At 43.2% G+C, this 23119-nt stretch overlaps 1 protein-coding gene across 2 annotated transcripts in view; it reads left to right on the forward strand.

Annotated features, from left to right (window-relative positions):
* PLEKHA2 (pleckstrin homology domain containing A2) overlaps positions 1–23119 on the forward strand; it is a 101766-nt gene that overhangs the window by 61540 nt on the left and 17107 nt on the right. For both annotated transcript variants that reach the window (XM_032230022.1, XM_032230023.1), the window contains exons 6-8: positions 10538–10645; positions 18828–18968; positions 21016–21084. In XM_032230022.1, the coding sequence (XP_032085913.1) occupies positions 10538–10645; positions 18828–18968; positions 21016–21084 (318 nt within the window). The remainder of the gene's footprint in view (positions 1–10537; positions 10646–18827; positions 18969–21015; positions 21085–23119) is intronic.

The raw sequence follows: 23119 nt of genomic DNA on the forward strand, positions 1-23119 counted from the left end.
CTTGGAGTTGTTGGGGGAGAATAGGGTTTAAAATTCCTCCACTGAAGCATGGAAGGAACTGGCTGAAATAATAGCATTTTCTTCCAGATGAGATCACCCCATCCAGCAACCACAATCACCACATCATTCTTTGTTTCATGGTACGGATACGTCCACTGGTCCACATGGCTGTACCTGGCGCTTGGCTTTTGCCAACTCTCTGTTACCTACCTGGAAGGCCATCTTCTTCCCTGGCCCCTGTTCTGAGGAGCTCTGAGATTTCTTGGAAATGTTCTGGTGGTTGTCCTGCCTCTTTCCTAAGAGAGAGCTGTTGCGGGTTTTGTTTTGTGGTTGTTGCGACTGGTCTTTCCCATTGCTGTGTAAGTAAACTGGGAAGAAGAATCTGGAGAGGATCCAAAGGATGCGAGAGTTGAAGGGCCTCCCAATGAAACTTTAACTGGGCAATCATCCTGTCTTGTTGGGCAGCACAGTAGCTTAGGGGTTAAGATGCTGGGCTTGTTAGCTGGAAAAATGGGAGCCCAGATTTGAGACCTGTGATGGGGTGAGCTCCGGTCCTCGCCCCAGCTTCTGCCAACCTAGCAGATCGAAAGCATGCAAATGTGAGTAGATAAATAGGTACCACTTTGGTGGGAAGGTAACAGCTGGCCACTTGACTGTGGAAGTCTTCAGAAAGCATTGGCTCAATGGCCTTGAAATGGGGATGAACATCACTCCCTATATTTAACAGATTAACAGAGTTGGAAGGGACCTTATTGGTCATCTAGTCCTACCCTCCCCCCCCCCCAAGCAGGAGACCCTACACCATTTCTCACATTGCCAATGACAATGAAAAATCCAACATTCAATTTGGCAAAGAGTAGCCAAACATAGGGAGGAGTAAAATCTGCAAGGACTCCTTTACCTTTTAACCTGCCTTGTTAGACAGCTTGTATTAGGGTGTGTACGTATGCAGGTGACTCTGTCTTCCATAGATTACATTCACTTGTTTCTTACCACTTCAGAGTAGAAAACTATAAAATGCATGCAGAGCAATCCCACTGTGTATTTTTTTCCCTCTATTCTACAAAGAGTGCAGAGAAGAACAACAAGGTTGATTGGGGGACTGGAGGCTAAAACATACGATGAACGGTTGCAGGAACTGACTAAGGGAGACATGAGAGCAGTCTTCCAATATTTGAGGGGCTGCCACAGAGAGGAGGGAGTCTAGCTGTTCTCCAAAGCACCCAAAGGCCAGACAAGGAATAATGGATGGAAACTGAACAAGGAGAGATTCAATCTAGAAATAAGGGAAAAAAATTTGACAGTGAGAGCAATCAACCAATGGAACAGAAGTTGCCTTCTAAAATTGTGGGAGCTTCATCCCTGGAGGATTTCAAGAAGAGACTGAACTGCCTTGTGTCAGAAATGGTATAGGGTCTCCTGCTTGGGCGGAGGGTTGGACTACATGACCTATAAGGTCCCTTCCAACTCTGGTAGTCCATAATCTCCTGTCCAGTATTTTTGCTGCATTGAAAATCTGTGTCACAGAATGGTGGCCAAGCCCAAACACAGGCAAGGCAGCCTGGAGGTGCCACCTCCCCTCAAAGTCTGGACTATCCGGACTAGCTTTTGTGCCTACTTTTATCACAACTCCACTCTGCACTTCCACCGAACCTGGGAAGGAACATCTTCCAAATACAGAAAAAGTCTTTGCAGCCTCAGTATACAGTCTGTCTGATTTTATCCCTACTGCTGAATAGAACAGAACAGAACAGAATAGAATAGAATAGAATAGAATAGAATAAGAGAGTTGGAGGGGACCTTGGAGGTCTTCTAGTCCAACCACCTGCTTATACTACTTCAGACAAATGATTGTCCAACATCTTAAAAACTTCCAGTGTTGGGGCATTCACAACTTCTGGAGGCAAGTTGTTCCACTGATTAATTGTTCTCACTGTCAGCAAATGTCTCCTTAGTTCTAGGTTGCTTCTCTCCTTGATGTTGTAACCTACCTCAGCCGCTTGTGAAACGAGAAGTTAGACTGTTACAGGTTTACTTCCTGTTTCTGCAGGTGGCTTCCCCTTGAATTGGCCAAGCTTGACTTTTCACAATGGGAACCAGAGTGATGAATCGGAGAGACGTTTGGCTAGTCAAGCCAAAACAGAACTGATACATAGCACATTATACAGCACAGGAAGTCATCGTGCTCACCCATACATTTCATGTGATGCTCCATTAACCATTTATGGAGGACACCGATGTGCGATGTCATCCTTAACTTGCCATTGGCCAACCACAAAGACAGCTGCTGCCCTTTTGTTGTTGTTGTTTTTGTTGTTGCATCAAAAATTGTGTTCTCCAACTTCAGCAATGCTTTGTTTTTTTGAAGGCAATGTCTCCACCCAATTGGCTGTTGCAGCCACATTCCCCTCCATCCTGATAGATGCTCTTGATGGCCATTCCATGTCAGGCCCCCTCTCTGCCTCTGACACAGAGCCCTCATCAGAGCCTTCCCCAGACTCAGGGACTGGCCCATTTTCCTCCCCAACCTCCTCACTGTCTGAGTCTGCTCCGCTGGCGGGCCACAACAAAGCCAAAGTTACATTCTTTTCCACATCAAGCATGAAGTTCAGAAGTGGTTTCCAGGTGGAAACACTGCATGAGTCAAAAAGAGGGCTGTGAAAATACTTATGTTCTTTTCTTTAATCAGAGTAGTCTGTAATCATTGTTATTTATTTTGTACAATGGTAATAAAGACTATACTACTAGTCAGTTTTCCCATTTCAGCCAACTCCCTCAATTTCTGCAGCCATTCTTCCATGGTGGGTATCAGTGTCTTTCCATTTTTTCCAGTATTGCTGCTGTCAACATATGTAGTACATATGAGTGGAGCGCTAACCTCTAAGGCCAGAGGCTAGTTGCCAGAGAGAAGGCAATGAGCTCAGGGGTTCCAATTGCCGCAGGTCACAGCACTGAGCGTTCCTTAACACTCAGCTTGTGGTCTTCGCTGCTGCATTGGTTTGGTTGAGATGGAAGTATGAGATAGAATTGTAGGTTGATCTGGCAGGTTGACTCAGTTTTTGGCTCTGAATCACCTCCCATCATTGCTTTGGTACCAGATTTTCAATTGGCTTTGAACTTCTCTGGTGCATGGATGCTTCAGTGTGGTTTGAGGCTGCTCCATGCTGGATCAGGTGCAGAAGGAGGGTGTTAGCCTAGTTAAAAGCCAGTTTTACCAGCCCGGCCCTTTGCCACCCAGCATCAGACACTAAACTGTAGCTAAGAATTGAATAGAATGGAATAATAGAACAGAACAGAATAGAATAGAATTCTTTATTGGCCACATGTCATTGGCCACACAAGGAATTTGTCTTTGGTGTACATAAAGAGATTAAAATATATTCATCAAGAATCAAAAGATTCAACACTTAGTGATAGTCAAAGTTACTAATAAGCTATCAGACCATACTAGGAAACAAATAAAATAATATAAATTTTAAAGATACAAGCAACATGGTTATAGTCATAAGTGGGAAGAGATAGATACTAGTAGTAAGGAAGAGAAGAATAATAGTAATACAGTCTTAGTAAATTATTTGAAAGTGTTGTGGGAATTAGTTGTTAAGCAGAGTGATGGCATTCAGGGAAAAACTGTCCTTGTGTCCAGTTGTTCTGGTGTGCAGTGCCCTATAGCGTCATTTTGAGGGTAGAAGTTGAAACAATTTATATCCATGATGTGAAGGGTCTATAGATATTTTCACAGCCCTCTTTTTGACTCATGCAGTATACAGATCCTCAGTGGAAAGCAGATTGGTAGGAGGCTTATGAAAATGGTGGATTTCAGAAGAAAACCTCCTATACTACCACCACTTGCAATACTAGACAACACAGTACCAACAGTAGAGACCTTCAAGTTTCTAGGTTCTATCATATCTCAAGACTTAAAATGGACGCCTAACATCAAAAACGTCATCAAAAAAGCACAACGAAGAATGTTCTTTCTGTGCCAACACAGAAAACTCCAACTGCCCAAGGAGCTGCTGATTCAGTTCTACAGAGGAATGATTGAGTCTGTCCTCTGCACCTCCATAACTGTCTGGTTTGGCTCTGCAACCCAACAAGACAGACACAGACTTCAATGGAAAAAGGCAAGCAAGAACTGTGCTCATAGAAAGAAGGGGATAGAGGCCGGTTGCTGTTATTGACCTCCAGAAGGCCCTGCAAATGGCCATGAATGGTGCTTCCATCCCTGTAGCTCCTGGCAGTCTCTTGTCTTTGTGCTTTCCTGCAAGGGCAGGAAATTAGGGAAAAAGGCAAGCAAGAATCCAGGATCATAGCTCAGTCATTAAGGAAGGTTACATCAGTGGCCAAGTGTAAATCCAGGTAATCCTTGAATTACGACATCAATTGAGCCCAACATTTCTGTTTGCTAAGTGAGTCATTTGTTAAGTGGATTTTGCCCCATTTGATGACCTTTCTGGCCACGCTTGTTAAGCAAATCACTGCAGTCGTTAAATTAGTAACACGGTTGTTAAGTGAATCTGGCTTTACCATTGACTTTACTTGTCTGATGGTCGTAAAAGGGGATCATGTGAGCCTGGGACATGGCAGCCGTCATAGATATGAGACGGTTGCCATGCATCTGAATGCTGATCACGTGACCATGGGGATGCTGCAGTTATTGTAAGTGGGAAAAACGATCCTCAATCACTTTTTTTTCCAGTGCTCTTGTGACTTTGAATGGTCACTAAATGAACTGTTGTAAATCGAGGACGACGATATATGAAGCTGACTGCATTGTACCCTCCAAAAAAAAAAAGCTTGGATATTGGTTTTAGCAAAACAAAGTTTTCTGTACCTAAGGGAGAAAAATAATAATAATATGATAATAACAGGAAGCTTAACATCAAGTCACTGAAGATGGAATAAGATGTTCACTTTAGAAGATTAGGTAATTTATGAGTCTTGGGTCTGATGTTAGTCTTAAAGCAGGACTGGCTTATGATCTAACACTGAATTAGGCAGTATTAAGTCTAGTGAAAGCTTTCATCCTTGAATGGATCGTAGTCTAAAGGCTTTGGAATGTGCTAGCAAAACATCTCGGTGCGAGGAAGAAGTTGCAGCCTTCTGTTTAAACACCACTGGCAAGTTAAAATATTCTTTAAAAAGAAAGCTCAGATTTACACATTTGCTGTAATGCCCGACTCAAGAGGACACAGACAAACCACCAAGTGGCCTCAACAACCCTCTAAAAGGAGGCAAATGACCAGCTGTCTGCAAGGAGTATAAATCCTTCCATTCCTCACCCTCCTGTCAGAGCTGAAGAAGCTTCTTGGATGAGAAGTGAAATGTCTTCAAAGAAAAAAAAACCAAGAAAGTCCAGTTGCCTCCTGAAAAAGCACCTTTGGGAGAACCCTGACCTGGATGATGGAGAATCTCTACACACTTTTAGCTGTACAATTTGGGATGGACACCCTTGGAGTGGTGTGGGAGTAGGAATGAATTTCCAGAGGAAAAATTGCAGATTGCAGGAACCATTTGCACCACTCAGGTGACCCTGAGGACACAGAGAAACCTCCAAGTGCTTCAAGGACCCTCTAAGAGGATGCAAATGACCAGCTGTCTGCAAGGAGTATAAATCCTTCCATTCCCCACCCTCCAGTCAGAGCTGAAGAAGCTTCTTGGATGAGAAGCGAAACGTCTTCAAAAGAAAAAAACAAGAAAATCTGTGCGCACCAGTGGTGGGATTCAGCCAGTTCACACCTATGCAGAAGATCCGGTTGTTGGAAGAAATATCATTTTGTTTTTTCCCACTTTACAGGGCTAATCCTGTAAGGAAGGCAGGAAGGAAACATTCTGGTGTTGTTTCTATCCTAATCTCGATTGCCCTGCTTACAGAAACTGCCTCTCCGGTTAACCTTTATTACATTGTAACAGCTAAGGTGAAGCACCCATCGACCTGAGTGATGTTGAGTTGGCCACGCCCACCCAGTCACATGACCACTGAGTTCCACCTACCCAGCTGGTCATTAGGGCAGAGAACCAGTTGTTAAATTATTTGAATCCCACCACTGGTGCACGCGTGTGCGCGCGCACACACAAACACACCATCTTTTTGCAACTCCATCATTGGGGGATATTGGGGATATTGATGGATTTGATTTAAATCAACTCAATTTAAATCATAATTTTTAGAGAGCAACTGTCTTCTCTGTCCCAAGATAGCTTCTCCTCTGACCCGCTGTTGACTCACCAAGAGTCCCAATATTGCAGAATATACAGCCTCATGCTACATCACTGAGCTCCATTTCATGCTGAATAAACTAAATTATTGAAGTATCGTAAATAGAAAACTAGATAGATTTTTTTTACTCCAAAAGCATTTTATTAAAACAAATTTGATGAAAATAAAATTTAAAAAAATCTGATTTCAGTTTTAAAAACCCAGGTGTTTTTTTTTTTTAAAAAATTGATTTTTTACCCACCCTGATTGGCAGGGACAGATGGGAGCTGTAGTCCAACAACAAATCAAGCAGATTGGAAAGAGCTGCTCTTATTTCTGCGGTACCTTCTTTTTTATTTCCTCGAGCGGAAGCCACATGAATTAATGGCATCAGAACCCAAAACAGCCTGATGGAACTTTGGAGGCATTTATTTATTTATTATGGCGCAAGCTGTTTGGGATGACACTTCTGTTATTTTCTTCTTCAGCCGAGGACGTTGATGGAGGCTTATTACACTCTGTTTATTTGTAATGGTGCAGCTAAATTTGACAAGGCAAATCGATGACAACATCGTGATTTTTTTGCAATTATATAACAGCTTACGCTGAGGGAATAGGAAAAAAAAGAAAAACCCAGATTCTCAAAGGAAGCAGAAGAGAAGGTGTTGAGAGATAATATTGACCTTGAAATGAAGATGAGCCATCAGATCAGGCCTTTGAGACTGGATTTGCCTTGTGTGACTTCAGAGCTCTTTCATAATTCCCTCCCATAGTTTGTTCCTATGTCAGTCTGATGACCAGAGAGCTTTTTTCTCCCTCCCATCTGCCAGTAAGGCAGAAGAGTTTCATAACCTGTATGCTGCATGCTCAAAATTTCTTCATATCTGAAGAACTATAAATGGGCTTGAAGCAAGTAAAGTACCATTTTACAAAGCCTTAGTATGGCCAAACTTGAATATAACTGGAAGAGCCGAGATGGCGCAGTGGTTAGGGTGCAGTACTGCAGGCCACTTCAGCTGACTGTTATCTGTAGTTCAGCGGTTCAAATCTCACCGGCTCAAGGTTGACTCAGCCTTCCATCCTTCCGAGGTGGGTGAAATGAGGACCCAGACTGTGGGGGCGATATGCTGACTCTCTGTAAACCACTTAGAGAGGGCTGAAAGCCCTATGAAGCGGTATGTAAGTCTAACTGCTATTGCTATTGCTAATATTGCATCCAGTTCTGGTCATCACGCTACAAAAAAGATGTGGAGACTCTAGAAAGAGTGCAGAGAAGAGCAACAAAGATGATTAGAGGTCTGGACACTAAAACATATGAAGAACGGTTGCAGGAATTGGATAGGTTTAATCTGATGAAAAGAAGGACTAAGGGAGATATGGCAGCAGTGTCCCAATATCTAAGGGGCTGCCACAAAGAAGAGGGGGTCAACCTATTTTCCAATAGCACCAAAAGGCAAGGTGAGAAACAATGGATGGAAAGTAACCAAGGAGAGAAGCAACCTAGAATTAAGGAGAAAATTCCTAATGGTTAGAGCAATCAACCAGAGGAACATTACATTCTGTTTATTTGTAGTGGTGCTTCAGAAGTTGTGAATGCTCCATCACTGGAGGCTTTCAAAAAGAGACAGGACAACCATTTGTCTGAAATGGTATAGAATCTCCTGCTCGAGCAGGGGGTTGGGCTAGAAGACCTCCAAGGTCCCTTCCAACTCTATTATTCTATGTTCAAGCAACAACTGAATTCTTAAAATGCTAAAGTATCACAAGAAATTCAAGCTGCGTGAAACAGTTGCAGAATCCAAGTAAAGGAATGAGAGTATAAAATAATTTCTTGCAATAATTCCCTTGCTTGGAAGGATTTGGGGCTTTAAAAAAAACCCGGTAACTTTGGATACTGATATTATACCGATGGCTACTTTCTAACGGATAAAGTCGCTCGGATTCGGACAGATCTGGACTCCAATTGCACAGTACCAGCCAAGGTACCGGGGGAAGGTCTTGAGCGGAGCTTATGGAGCGAGTTTCAACCTGTCGCTCCTGAGGAGGTGTAGAAGGCCATGGGAGCGGTGAATGCCTCCACTTGTATACTGGACCCGTGCCCCTCCTGGCTGGTCTCAACCAGTAGGGAGGTGACACATGGCTGGATCCAGACGATAGTTAACACCTCTCTCCGGGAGGGATCCTTTCCGCTCCTCTTAAAGGATGCGGTGGTGAGGCCCCTCCTGAAGAAATCGTCTCTGGACCCAGCCATTTTGAGTAACTATCATCCAGTCTCCAACCTCCCCTTTGTAGGGAAGGTTGTTGAGAAAGTGGTGGCCTTTCAACTCCGGCGGTCCCTGGATGAAACCGATTATTTGGATTCCTTTCAGTCCGGATTCAGGCCTGGCTACAGCATGGAAACTGCTTTGGTCGCGCTGATTGATGATCTCTGGAGAGCCAGGGATAGGGGTCACTCCTCTATCCTAGTGCTCCTTGACCTCTCAGCGGCCTTCGATACCATCGACCATGGTATCCTTCTGCGACAGTTGCGGGAGGTGGGAGTGGGAGGCACTATTCTGCGGTAGTTCTCCTCTTACCTCTCGGACAGGTCGCAGTCGGTGTTGGTTGGAGGGCAGAGGTCGTCCCCTAGGCTCCTCAACTATGCCACAGGGTTCGGTCCTGTCCCCCCTCCTATTTAACATCTACATGAAGCCGCTGGGTGAGATCATACGCCGGCACGGGATTAAATACCATCAATATGTGGACGATACACATTTGTATCTGTCCGCCCCGTGCCAACTCAGTGAAGCAATAGATATGATGTGCCAGTGCTTGGAGGCTGTTAGGGTCTGGATGGGAACGAACAAGTTGGCACTCAATCCCGACAAGACCGAGTGGCTATTGATGCTCCCTCCCAAAGATGGTCCAGCTATTCCATCACTCAGCCTAGGGGGTGAAATTGTATGCCCCTCAGAGAGGGTTCGCAATTTGGGAGTCCTCCTGGATCCACAGCTGACTTTAGAACACCACCTGTCGGCTGTGACCAGGGAGGCCTTTGCCCAGGTTCGCCTGGTGCACCACTTGCGACCCTACCTGGACCCGGAGGCCCTTTGGATAGTCAGTCATGCCCTCGTGACCTCAAGACTGGACTACTATAACACGCTCTACATGGGGCTGCCCTTGAAGAGTATTCGAAGACTTCAGCTTGTCCAGAATGCAGCCGCGCGAGCGATTGTGGGTGCACCTCGGTACACCCACGTTACACCTATCCTCCACAAGCTGCACTGGCTGCCCATTGGTCTCTGGACATGCTTCAAGGGGCTAGTTACTTTTAAAGCCCTACATGGCATCGGACCTGGGTACTTGAGAGACCGCCTCCTGCCAATTACCTCCCTAAGACCTATTCGATCCCACAGACTAGGCCTCCTCCGAATTCCATCTGCCGGCCAATGTCGGCTGGCAACTCCCCGGAGGAGGGCCTTCTCTGTGGCTGCTCCGGCCCTCTGGAACGATCTCCCCGTTGAGATACGGACCCTTACCACCCTTCCGGCTTTCCGAAAAGCAACTAAGACCTGGCTGTTCCGGCAAGCCTGGGGCTGTTGAATTTTCCAGCCCCACTCGAGGTGTGATTGTTGCTGTATTTTAAATTGTTTGTCTTTTTTTTTATTTTGTACCCCTTCCCTTTCAGATTGTTAGCCGCCCTGAGTCCTTCGGGAATAGGGCAGCATACAAACTAAATAAACCTTTAAACCTTTAAACCTACTGCAGAAATCCTTCTAGTCCCACCTTTGTAGATGAGCAAAATGATTAGATCTTGTTTCAAAGGCACATAATGCTATTTTGGCAGGAAAACAAATGTTACTTCTTATCTGTATATGTGCCAGTATTTCAGCCAGTGAAAAGGAAGGCCACGGGAATCTGAATGGAGCATCTAACTGAATTTTCATGGTTCCTTCTATTTCAGAGCATTTACAATGACTCTGGCTTCTTTCAGACATCTCTAGCAATTGGAACAGCACCATTGCTGAGAAAACAAGACATAGGAAAGATGGCGAAAGATGCTTGCAGATTCTGAATTGCCACTGATTAGTTTGGGGCATCTGATGTAAACTTGCAATAAACTAGGAGCCAGGATAGAGTTCAAAACTGTTACGAATTTATTTCATGCTATCTATACACAAGAATCTGATCTACTCATAGTCAAGACAAATTGGTGCTAATTAATAGAATTCATAGGGGGATGGATTTGTCTCTTGTGAATGTGTATTGACTCCAAACTGAAGATCGGTTGACCCCACCTTTGAACTCAGCTGGATCATCTCTTACTACAATAATTCATCCTATTTTCTCCATTAGGTACCAAAGCATGGAAGTTTGTCACTAGCTACAGACGCAGGAAGGCAACCATATAAGACTGAAATCATTGGCGGAGTCGTCGTACAGACACCAATCTCAATCAACCAGGTGAGAAAGGATCAGATGGAATGGAATTGAAAAAAGAATGGAATGGAATGGAATGGAATAGCAGAGTTGGAAGGCACCTTAGAGGTCTTCTAGTTCAACCCCCTGCTCAGGCAAGAAACCTTATACCATTGCAGTCAAATGACTGTCCAACATCTTCCAGTGTTCAACAATTTCTGGAGGCAAGTTGTTCCACTGATTAATTGTTCTGACTGTCAGGAAATTTCTCTTAGTTCTAAGGTGCTTCTCTCCTTGATTAGTTTCCACCCATTGCTTCTTTTTTCTGCCCTCGGGTGCTTTGGAGAATAGCTTGACTCCCTCTTCTTTGTGGCAACCCCTCAAATATTGGACACTGCTGTCATGTCTCCCCTAGTCCTTCCTTTCATTAAATAGACATATCCAGTTCCAGCAACCATTCTTTGTATGTTTTAGCCTCCAGTCCCCTAATCATCCTGGTTGCTCTTCTTTGACCTCTTTCTAGAGTCTCAACATCTTTTTTACATTGTGGCAAGCAAAACTGGATGCATGATTCCAAGGGTGGCCTTACCAAGGCATTCCACACCAATAGACCTGTTGCTGTGGGAGAACGAGGCAGAGAAGGCCTGGAGCTTCTGATAGAAACATGCAGAAGACCCTTGGGGGATTTCTCTGCCTCTCTTGTTCAACATTTTTTCCAGCAGCCGGACTGGAAAAATACCTTTTTGTGAGCCCCTAAAGTGGCCTTTTCTAGTTGCAATATTTGGTAGGTAGAAAACCCTGAGAGAACCAGGGAAAGAGATTCTGAATGATCAGATCAAAGGGGAGTTAGCCACAGCTGAATAATGGGCAGAGAAAGAAACTTAGAAAGGATCTGCACTAACGTATCAGGTGGTAAAAAGAGAAGGTGGGAGATTTGTACTTTCAGACTTGTGAGATGTTGTCAGTTTCCCAGACAGGATAAATGACAAGATAATTCTATCTTATTGTAAGGCTACATTAACAGACAAAGTCTCTTCTTTTCTATCTTCCTGCCCATCTGATTCTGGCTTTATCCCTTCCTTCCTTCCCTTCCTCCCTCCCTCCTTCTCCCTTCCTTCCTTCCTTTCTCCCTCTCCCTCACCTTCCATCTGTCTATCCATTCTATCCATCAAAAGTTGAAGTCACCAATCTATACCTGCGTCTCTGTGTGTCATAAAACCTTTTAAAGAAGTTTCCCAAGCAAATCATCTTTATGGCAACTTCCCAACAAGCTGTCTCCATGAGGCATGCGTGAAAAAAAATCAAGATGGTGGATCTTGATGCAACAGAATTCCCCTACATATTTTCTACATATTTTCCCTCATTTTTTCCCTCAACCTCTTTTTTCACCCCACTTGCCAGCCCAATTTTCTCCTCATCGGTCCTTCTTTTTTCCCCATCTCTGTTTTGGAAAGTTCAAATCCTGGCAGGCTGGCTGTGAGCATCTGCATTTGAGGCTACATTTGCCTTGTCCTTTACAAGGGACAAGTGTTATCATCTTGGACTGTTAGATGGTGTCTAAGTGTGTGTGTGTCTGTTTGGCTCTTTCCACTGTCTAGAGCGTTAGGCCTAAGTTGGCTAAGACAGAAGGGGCTTTGTTATGGATCTTCCTACGCCTGGGAGCCTGATGTCTTGACCGAGAGAGCCAGCTACGCAACGTGGGTCACACAGTGGCGCATTGTGTCTGTCTCTTGGTATCTGGGGAGTAGGAATTATTAAAAAGCATGAAGCACTTTTGTAATTGAAGAAAAACCCACTTACGTCTTCAAAGTAGCAGGTGATAAAGATCAAAGCTGTACCCTCAAGTATCTCTTTTTATTCAACCCCTCGTTGAAGCAAAACTAGATGGCAAAGGACTTGTTTTTACTATCTTTTTTCCCATTTTTTGGAACCCAATCTGTGAGGTTTTTTTTCCTCCATTCGCCTTGCATTCTTATTTTGCCTCTTCCTCGTGCTCTTTCTTCTCTGTAATTGCTGATCGTTATTCTCTTGGGAAAAATATTCTGCCCCAACTTCAAAACAAGAAAAAAAAAACACCAAGAATGTGGTCTCTGTTCTCTTGGCCTTTTTTTTTTTTTTTTTTTAAAAATTGGGATGGAGCCAATCATGTTAGTCTCTCTCTTCCAAGTGATGCATGATTCTGCAATCTTGGAAATAGGGAGAAAATTATCCTCAGCAGAAACATGATTAATTCTTGGAGGTGTGGAGAGAGAAGTATGCAGAAGTTGCTTCCTCTCTTGATTGAATCCCTTTCGGACCTCAGATTTCAGTGGATTTTCCCCACATGGTTTTGCAGTTCTAAAGGATTTAGAATAGAGTATAGAGTAGAGTAGAGTAGAATAGAATAGAATAGAATAGAATAGAATAAGAGTTGGAAGGGACATTGGAGGTCTTCAACCCCCTGCTTAGGCAGGAAACTCTACACTATTTCAGACAAATGTTTGTCCAATCTCTTCTTAAAAACTTCCAGTGTTGGAGCATTCACAACTTCTGGAGGCAAGTTGTTCCACTGATTAATTCTTCTAACTGTCAGGAAATTTATCCTTAGTTCTAAGTTGCTTCTCTCCTTGATTAGTTTCCACCCATTGCTTCTTCTCCTGCCCTCAGGTGCTTTGGAGAATAGCTTGACTCCCTCTTCTTTGTGGCAGCCCCTGAGATATTGGAAGACTGCTATCATGTCTCCCCTAGTCCTTCTTTTCATCAAACTAGCTATGCCCAGTTCCTGCAACCGTTCTTCATATGTTTTAGTCTCCAGTCCCCTAATCCTCTTTGTTGCTCTTCTCTGCACTCTTTCTAGAGTCTCCACATCTTTAATAGGTCCTTTGCTTCTTAGCAAAAGTAAGGTTTTCAGGAAGGCAATTCTGCAGCCAGAAATCACAACTGCTTTTTTCCATTGAACAGCAAAATACATTCAACCATATCTATTCTGCTGAAAAATATCAATTCCCACAAGCCATAAAGCTCCATATACTGTTTTGTACACTGCTTTGGAAAGCAATTCACTTTTAATTTTATATAATAATATAGGACAAGGTACTGATACAATTAATTACTCTTAATCAATTATCCATCCATTTTCATCTATTGATAACCATTTCAATATAGATTTAAGGTATATAATGTATTAACTGGATACCCGTGCTTCATGACGAAAGTATCGGGCTATGCAGGAGAAATTTGGTTCACAATCCGTTGGCTCATTGGTGGTTGCTGATTGAAACACATAAGGGAATATCGCTCCCGCCGCATTGAATCCAGAAGCAGTTCCATAGGTGGAAGGCATAGACATTATGATGAGGTACCGACATTTAGTACTGTAAGGAGTCCCAGGCCACTTCTGAGTGAAGGAGTGGAACATCTGCCAGTTTGAACTGAGGTAATGGAATGTGAGGCAACTGGCAGCTGGAACAGAGTTCTTTTCAGGTGGGGAGGGGGAGTAGAACTTCTTAGCATCAGAGTGTGTTAATTATTGTATAAGAGATACTAATGATCTGATGGTCATTTTGAAAAATCCTTTCTTAGCAAGCACCTAGAAGCCAAGAGGAACATATGTGCCAAATTGCAAATTTGTAGGCTTTACGGTTCTGGAGGTTTCGAGATGAGTAAGTGGTATTTGGCTTTTATATTCTGTATATAGATAGATAATCCACCTTTAGTTTCTACATAGATTTTAATCTAGTGAATTCACAGCCTTTTGTCTATGATTCTATCTAGATATTTTTTTCATAGTTTATATATTAGATCATTTTTTCTTATTGTGATAGACACGCCTGCTTGTATAGAGGGAGGAGTAAAAAGGTGGTCTAGTTTGGAGTCATTCCATAGGAGGAAGAATCTTTTGAGGCCTTTATCTTCCATTTCCCAAGAGATTGCAGTCAGTCCGGTGAGATTCTTGTAAATAGGTGATCAACAATAAAGAAACTATTTTGTCCTATTCACACGGAGTTGCTCTGGTTTCCCAGAGCAGTGGTTGACAGAAAAAAAAAGAAATGAAACTACAAGAAAGAAGTTAAAATAGAGAGATGTCAAAAAAGGAAAGGAAGTCTCAAAAAAAGAGAACAAGTGACAATAGACAGTTTTGAAGTTAGTCTACCATCTTCTTCAGTCCCATAATCACTCTGGGTATGTTGTGTGACCTCTAGAAGATTCCTATATTACTGTATTTCTCAATCTTGACAACTGTAAGATGGGTGGACTTCATCTCCCAGAGTTCCCCAGCCAATATGCCAGCTGAGGAATCCTGGAAGTTGAAGTCCACCCATCTTAAAGTTGCCAAGATGAAGAAACACTGCTATAAGGGAAGCAAAGATGTCCACAGGGGCAGGTTGGAAAAAGACAAAATGGCCGCTTCAAGTACTCACTGGAAGTCCTCCCATTTTGTTTACATCACATGTTGCACAGGGAGGTAGTAATTTGTTCTTGTGGTTATGGCCACCATCTTCACTTTCATGATGCTCCCTATGGTTCCTCCTAATGAAAAAAGCGGTTTTAGGTAGGAAGAAATAAAAGTTACCCTTCTCCTTAAGTCAAGGAGGCACATTTCGTGGCTTTCTTCACTTGGCCTTAGGGTTGAACTTCAAAAAAGTTTGGAAGAGCGGGAATCACGAAGAGGGCAGGGGAAAAAAGCTATATTAAATAAAGTTTAATTAAAATATATCAAGTAATTACAGAGATTAAATAGAGCAACTAAGATTATGCCTCGTGTATTTCCTCTTTTATGGTATTAAAAATGAGCATTAGGTGGCTACCTTTGTAAAGACTGTAGGGGCCTCACCCAACCTTTTTAGGAATGACAGCAATTTGGGATTGGCCTTTGTACGTCCTGGCACTGAAGAAGTCTGTTTTCTTGGAATAATTTAGCAAGCTTGGATTAATTTAATGAGCATGATGATGTTTATTCATGGAGCTGTGGTTGAAACAAGAACTGCAGGGTTTCCTGGAAAAACTGGGAGTTTTAAGTAGAAAGGATGTAGATTAAATTAATTGACAGTCTTAGGATAACCAGGTCTGTCTGGAATTAAATATAAGAGCAAGTTCTGCATGGGAACTGTTGCTGAACATACATGAAGCAGGGCAAAAATAACATCTGGCTCCCCAATGCTTATATCATGCCCATTTGTCAGATGCAAAGGATCAGGACCCCTTCTTAAGTTGCAGTAGAGAAGATTTATTCAAGCCTATAAACAAGAATCTAGCCAACTAAAGTTCATTACTAAATTGGCATTGGATAAGCATCAGCGGAAGCAAGAGAGGTTAGGCTTGGATCATTTATGGGCAATGTAAGACTCTAAGCTGATGACACATTTCACTCCGCTTCCATTTTCGGCTGCTCTGTTATACCACATTTGCTTATCCCTGTCCTTTATATCTGAAATAGACAGAAAGCTGTGATAGCTAGTTGAACACAAATACAATAGAAGTCTTAAGGGGACATTTGTTTAAAATATGACATCTAAGTAACCCCAAACCACTAATAAAAATGGATGAATGAATAAATATAAATTTAAATTAATGAAAAATGTCTTTCCCATAACTGCCATTTTAGGAAGACGATAATGGCCGTAGGTACTTTGGTTATTTCTTATTACTGGCATTTTCATAATGTAATGCTATGTTATATCCAAATAGTGTAATGTTCCTAATGACCGATGTTGGCATTGACGTGTTAAAAGTTGTATGGTATTACAGCACTCTGAGTAGAATGCCTCTGCCATTTCATGTTACTCCACTTGTTGTTAGTTGCGAAGTCATGTCCAACCCATCGTGACCCCATGGACAATGTTCCTCCAGGTCTTCCTGTCCTCTACCATCCTCTGGAGTCCCTTTAAGCTCACGCCGACTGCTTCAGGGACTCCATCCAGCCACCTCATTCTTTGCTGTCCCCTTCTTCTTTTACCCTCCATCGTTCCCAGCATGAGGCTCTTCTCCAGGGAGTCCTTCCTTTTCATTAGGTGGCCAAAGTATTTGAGTCTCCTCTTCAGGATCTGGCCTTCTAAAGAGCAGTTAGGGTTGATCTCCTCTTGGACTGACCGGTTGGATCGCCTTGCAGTTCAAGGGACTCGCAGGAGTCTTCTCCAGCACCATAATTCAAAGCCCTCCATTCTTTGGCACTCAGCCTTTCTTATGGTCCAACCTTCACAGCTGTACATTGCAACTGGACAAACCATAGCCTTGACTATACACACTTTTGTTGGCAGTGTGATTTCTGTTTTTTAGTATGCTGTCTAGATTTGCCGTTACTCCACTACAGTACTGGTAATTTCTACTTTAAAAAACTAGTGTTAGGTTGATTTTAAAACACGAAGAAGACGAAGGTATTTTAAAAAAAGGGAAGGGAGAGGAGAGGAGAAATTATCCATCAATGTTTACTGAGAGGGAGTCAAGAGTTCTCAGAGTGTCAGGCTCAATAATCAAGCCCAAAGACCACACTGTGAAATCCAGTTATTTGCTTACATATAACAGACAGAATCTTGACAGATTAAAGCTATAACGTTCTAACCTAATAAATATTGTATACTCTGGAAGGTTCTAGGGTGTGGTTACCCTGAATCTCTTCCCTCCCCACTTTTCCCCATCTAGCTTGCAATCTTTTAACCTGGGCTTCTGCCTGGAATGTAGTGCCTCTTCCCTGGGGAAACATGGTTATATCGCTGGGAATCCTGCCCTCCCCACTTCTTCCCCAGATGCACATTCCATCTCACAGAGTGATCAAGCCATAATAGTGTTGAATGCAAACCTCTTCCTTTTTCTATGCCTTGATCTGGCATGCGTTGCCAAATAGGGCAGAGGTTACATCCCTATGGTTTTTGAATAGATGCCAGTAAAAAAAAAAGGAGCGTGAATGTCCTTAGCTATTCTGCCTTGTTGGTGGTGGTGTTACTTTACTGTATTTAAAGTAAATTAAAAGTAGATGAGATATTGGAGAAAGACGAGATGATCATGAAGAGGTGAATTCACCTTGCAAAAGTCTACCATTGAAATAAGAATAACAGAGTTGGAAGGGACTTTGTAAGTCATCTAGTCCAAACCCCTGCCCAAGAAGACCCAAAACCATTTCTGACAGATGGCAGTTCAGTCTCTTCTTGAAAGCCTCCAGTGATGAAGCTCCCACAACTTCCAAAGGCAATTTCTGTTTCATTGCTTGATTGTTCTCACCGTCAGAAAATTTCCCCTTCTTTCCAGGTTGAATCTCTCCTTGGTCAGTTTCCATCCATTATTCCTTGTCTGGCCTTCAGGTGCTTTGGAGAATAGCTTGACCCCTTCCTCTCTGTGGCAGCCCTTCAAATATTGGAATACTGCTATCCTGTCTCCCCTGGTCCTTCTCTTTACTAGACTAGCCATGCCCAGTTCCTGCAACCGTTCATCGTATGTTTTAGCCTCCAGTAACCTAATCATCCTGGTTGCCCTTCTCTGCACTTTTTCTAGAGTCTCAACATCTTTTTCATAATGTGGTTACCAAAACTGGATGCAGTATTCTAGGTGTGGCCTTACTTAGGTTTTATAGAGTGGTATTAGTACCTCCCTTGATCTTGATTGAATCCCTCTCTTAATGCAACTTAGGATTGCATTGGCTTTTTTGGCTGCTGCTTCACACTGTGAAATACGGAGAAATATGCAATAAAGGTGGCTCAGGGGCTAAGACACTGAGCTTGTCGATCAGAAAGGTCAGCAGTTCAGCGGTTCAAATCCCTAGTGCTGCGTAACAGAGTGAGCTCCTGTTACCTGTCCCAGCTTCTGCCAACCTAGCAGTTCGAAAGCATGTAAAAAATGCAGGTAGAAAAATAGGAACCACCTTTGATGGGAAGGTAGCAGCGTTCCTTGCACCTTCGGTGTTTAGTCATGCCAGCCACATGACCACGGAAACGTCTTTGGCTTTGAAACGGAGATGAGCACCGCCCTCTAGAGACAGGAATGACTAGCACATTTGTGCCAGGGGAGCCTTTACCTTTACCTATGCAATAAAAGTTTGGTTAAACTTTCTTTGAAAACACTCTGCCTCTCCCCCACCAAAAAAGAGAGTTCTCGTACCGCAAATATAGGAGTTTAGGCAGTGATGCAACTATATTTTTTGGATATTGCTCAATTTCTGCTAGTCTCTTTTTACTGCTTCATTTTGCGTACCAAATTTTCATGGGTGCTCTAAATCTAAGTGGAACTTTTCTTCCCTTTTCCTTTTCCCCTCTTACAGAATGGAGGAGATGGCTCTGAAGGCCACGAGCTTTCGTCTCACCCTTTGTTGAAGCGGTCCCAGAGTTATAACCCCGCTACCAAAACCCCAGTGGGACCGCTAGTCCTCAAGAGCGGCTACTGTGTGAAGCAGGGGAACGTAGTAAGTGTCATTTTGACTTGTCTTTGGTGACCCTTTGTGGTCATTTTATCTCTCCAGATAGTTTTTAGATGAGATTGTTTCAAGGGACGCTGTTAGGAAAAGGTTCTGAGAGAAAATGAAAATGCAGGTAGTCCTCGAGTTATGACCACAATTGTTCCCAACATTTTCATTGCTAAGCAAGGCATTTCATTTCTTTCATTTTCATTGCTAAGCAAGGCATTTCTTCAGACAGTTCTATCCCAACTTAGTTGTTAAAGGACCCACTACCTCTGGGAGGGCGAAAACAGCCTTACCCAGGGTCTGGAGGCCCTCCGGAGAATTCTAGAAGTCCGGAAGTCTGAAACGGGCCTCCTGGAAGTTCTGGAAGTTCAAAAAACGGGCCCGTTTCCGGACTTGCAGAACTTCCGGGAGGCCCGTTTTTCGCTCTTCCGGAGCCTCCACGTGGGCTTTGCACTTACCTGGCATCCAAAATGGGCTGCATGGAGACTCCTCGGAGGGGCAGAGCGGGGTGGGTAAGGCCAGCCTGTCCTTGCAACTATCGGTTCGGTGAAGCAGATGTAAAATTAGCATCTGGTTCACCCGAACCGATCCGAACCGGCTGAATGGAATGCCACCCCTGGAGGACATGGGAAGTGTTTCAGAAGGGACCCTGCCTAGTTGTTGTTTTTGGATAATAAAAGAACAGGTGAAATACTTTCAGACTTCCAAGACTCTTTGAATATAACTGTACAATTCAAGACCAAGTACTCCAGGCTGTGCTTCCCATCTGACTATTTGGAAGAGATAACAAAGACAACGGGAGAAGACATCCCTCATCTGGAGTTGTCTTTGGATTTGAGCTCACCATCACATGGTTAAAGAGTGTGTGTGTGTGTGTGTGTGTGTGTGTGTGTGTGTGTGTCAGTCGGGTGGGATTCAGCTGGTTCGGGCTACTTTGGATGAACTGGATGCTAATTTTACATCTGGTTCGCTGAACTGGTAGTTGGAAGGACTGGCTGGCCCCACTCACCCCACCCTGCCTCTTCCAGGAGTCTCCACATGGCCCGTTTTGGATGCCAGGTAAGTGCAGGGCTCATGCAGAGGCTCTGGGAGGGTGAAAAATGGGAGTCCCAGAAGTAGCAATAGCAATAGCAGTTAGACTTATATACCGCTTCATAGGGCTTTCAGCCCTCTCTAAGTGGTTTACAGAGTCAGCATATCACCCCCACAATCTGGGTCCTCATTTTACCCACCTCGGAAGGATGGAAGGCTGAGTCAACTCTGAGCCGGTGAGATTTGAACCGCTGAACTGCTGAACTAGCAGTCAGCTGAAGTGGCCTGCAGTGCTGCACTCTACCCACTGCACCACCTCGGCTCTCGACTTCTTCAGTTCCAGAAGTCCGGAAACGGGGCCGTTTCCAGCCTCTGGAGGGCCTCCAGAGCCTGGGGAAGGCCATTTTCACCCTCCCAGAGGCTCCAGAAAAACTCCAGAGCCTCGGGAGGGTGTAAATGCCCCTCCCAGCTGTGGTGCAGGAAGCTGAGTAGGCCACACCCATCATGGCCATGCTCACCCAGCAACCAAGCAGAGAACCGGTTGCTAAAAATTTTGAATCCCACTCCTGGGGTGTGTGTGTGTGTGCAGGGTGTGGTAATAAAAAGTTAAGATGGAAGCCCCCAAGATGCTTTTTCCCAAAGGCAACTGGACTTCCTTGGTTTTTTTTCTTTTCTTCAAAAACATTTTGCTTGTCATCCAAGAAGCTTCTTTGGTTCCCTTCTTGGATGAGAAGCAAAACGTTTGGAAAGAAAAACAACAAGAAGAAAGTCCGGTTTGCCTTTTGGAAAAAAGCACCTTTGGGACAACCATGACTTGCCCGGATGAGAATTCTCCACAGACACTTAAGATGGCAGCCCTCACACTGCAGCTGAAGCTGGACCTTCAATCACACCACACAAACATAAAAACCAATGCAGATTCTTAACAGCCATTCTCAGAATGTCCTCTGTGTTACACAAAGGATTTGGAAGAACAATTTAAAAGCTTTTTACAGGGATTCTTCTTGCCTTTCAGAGAAAGAGCTGGAAACGCCGTTACTTCATCCTGGATGAAATGTCTGTCAATTATTACAAATGCGAGCAGGTAAAGAATCCAGACCTTTCACAGCTGTGGTTTGACCCCATTGCATCTCCTCCCTGGTGGCTGCAGAGAAAATGGCTGCAGATTCTCTCCCTTAGAATCAGGACGAGGTGTCTTTTCCATGCTCTGCTAAGTCAATTGCATTTTGAGACCAAAAAAGGATATTTATCCTAGGACTGCAGTGGTAAAAATGTGATTAGGGCAGATACAGGGGTTAAAAGTCATGCTGATAACGTGAGAGGTTTTAAAGTTTCTTCAGGATCTTGTGAACAGATCTTATGTTGTTTTATTATTTCATTTATTTTATTCATTAGTTTGTCAAACATGTACAACATAGTTATAAGTTATGAAGATGGACATGAACAAAGGAAATGAATGCAAATAAATGGGGACAGTAGGACAGGGATGGTAGGCACGCTGGTGCGCTTATACACGTCTCCTTTAATGGACCTCTTAGGAATGGGGTGAGGTCCACGGTAGAAAGTTTAAAGTTGAAGTCGTGGGGGTTTGAGGATGTAACAATGGAATCAGGGAGAGCATTGACCACTCTGTTGCTGAAGTTATATTTTCTGCAATTGAGTTTTATTTTATTTATTTATTATTTGTCAACAAGTACAAGGAAACAAATATGAAAACACATGGGAAAATGGCACAAATAAATGGATATAAATAAGCAAAACACAGCCGTAAACACATAAAAAGAGTACATATAAATGGGGTCAGGGGATGGTAGGCATGTTGGTGCGCTTATGCACCCCCCCCCCCTTTTAGGGACCTCTTAAGAAACGTGTAAGGTCCACAGACAACAGCTGAAGATAAAAGGTATGGGAGTTAGAGGAAATAACAACAGGATCGGGTAGGGTGTTCCACACATTTACTACTCTATTGCTGAAATCGTTTTTCTTGCAATCAAGATTCGAACGGATTGCATTTAGTTTGTATCTGTTGATAGCCCTCGTGTTGTTGCAGTTAAAGTGAAAGTAGTCATTATCAGGTAGGACGTTATGGCAGATTATCTTGTGCTCTAAGCTCAGGTCGGAATGTAGACAGCGTAGTTCAAGGTTAAAATTTCAAGCCTGGTGGTAGAAGGAATTTTATTACAAGCAGAGGAGTTTGAGTCCTTCTTGTAAAATACCTCTGGACCCTCTCTAATGCTTTTAATGTAAAGTTTTAGAGCAGTGGGTCTCAACCTGCGGTCCACGGGATACCTGGGGAGCTGTGATGTCATCACGGAGGGTCCACGAAGGCTTGAAGAAATATTATGATTTAAATCTTGAGTTAAGTCTTGGTAGTCCATGGCCATGGTCTGGGGCCACAAACGGTATTTAAAGGGAGTCCGTGGTGAAGAAAACATTGAGAACCACTGTTTTGGAGAAAAAATAATATGATATTTGGAAGAGATTATTCTACACTCTCTTCCTCTGTCAGTGATTAAGTTCATAAAGGATGCAAAGACACGACTGCTTAATTGTGGTTTGGTGATTCAGCAGTAATTGGCTGGATTCTCATAACTTGCTAAGCCATAAACCATTGTTATTACCCCCTGCAGGTGAATTTGTGCAACGGAGTGAATCAAAGCCAAGAAAATCACCTGCTTAGCATAATGTAAGAACTAGCTCTGTAAGAGAGTGCTAAACCGGTCTTAAAATAAAGCCATCACAGTAAAACAAGTTAACACTTAAAAGCAACAAACACCAACATTCATTGTGTAAAGAAAATCAAGCAAAACACAGTTGTTTAAATAAAATGGAAAACTTATGTTTGAAAGTTATTATTGAAGACACTTAGCAAAAAGTCACACTTCTGTTGTACGAAAGTAACAGAAATTCATTTTTTGATCTGATAGTTATTTTGTCCCACATTTGGGAACAAAAATTGAATTCATCTGTTATTTGTGATGAAATTAAGTGTAATCCCCCAAAGTTACTGCATTTCCACAGCTGTATCATCTGACGTGCTAAAACAAAAGAATAGATACTAATACTTTATTAAACTTGTATGCTGCTTGACTCCCCTTCACAGAAATATTTTTTTATTA

The sequence above is a fragment of the Thamnophis elegans genome, chromosome 13 (assembly GCF_009769535.1).
Source record: "Thamnophis elegans isolate rThaEle1 chromosome 13, rThaEle1.pri, whole genome shotgun sequence".
NCBI lineage: Eukaryota > Metazoa > Chordata > Lepidosauria > Squamata > Colubridae > Thamnophis > Thamnophis elegans.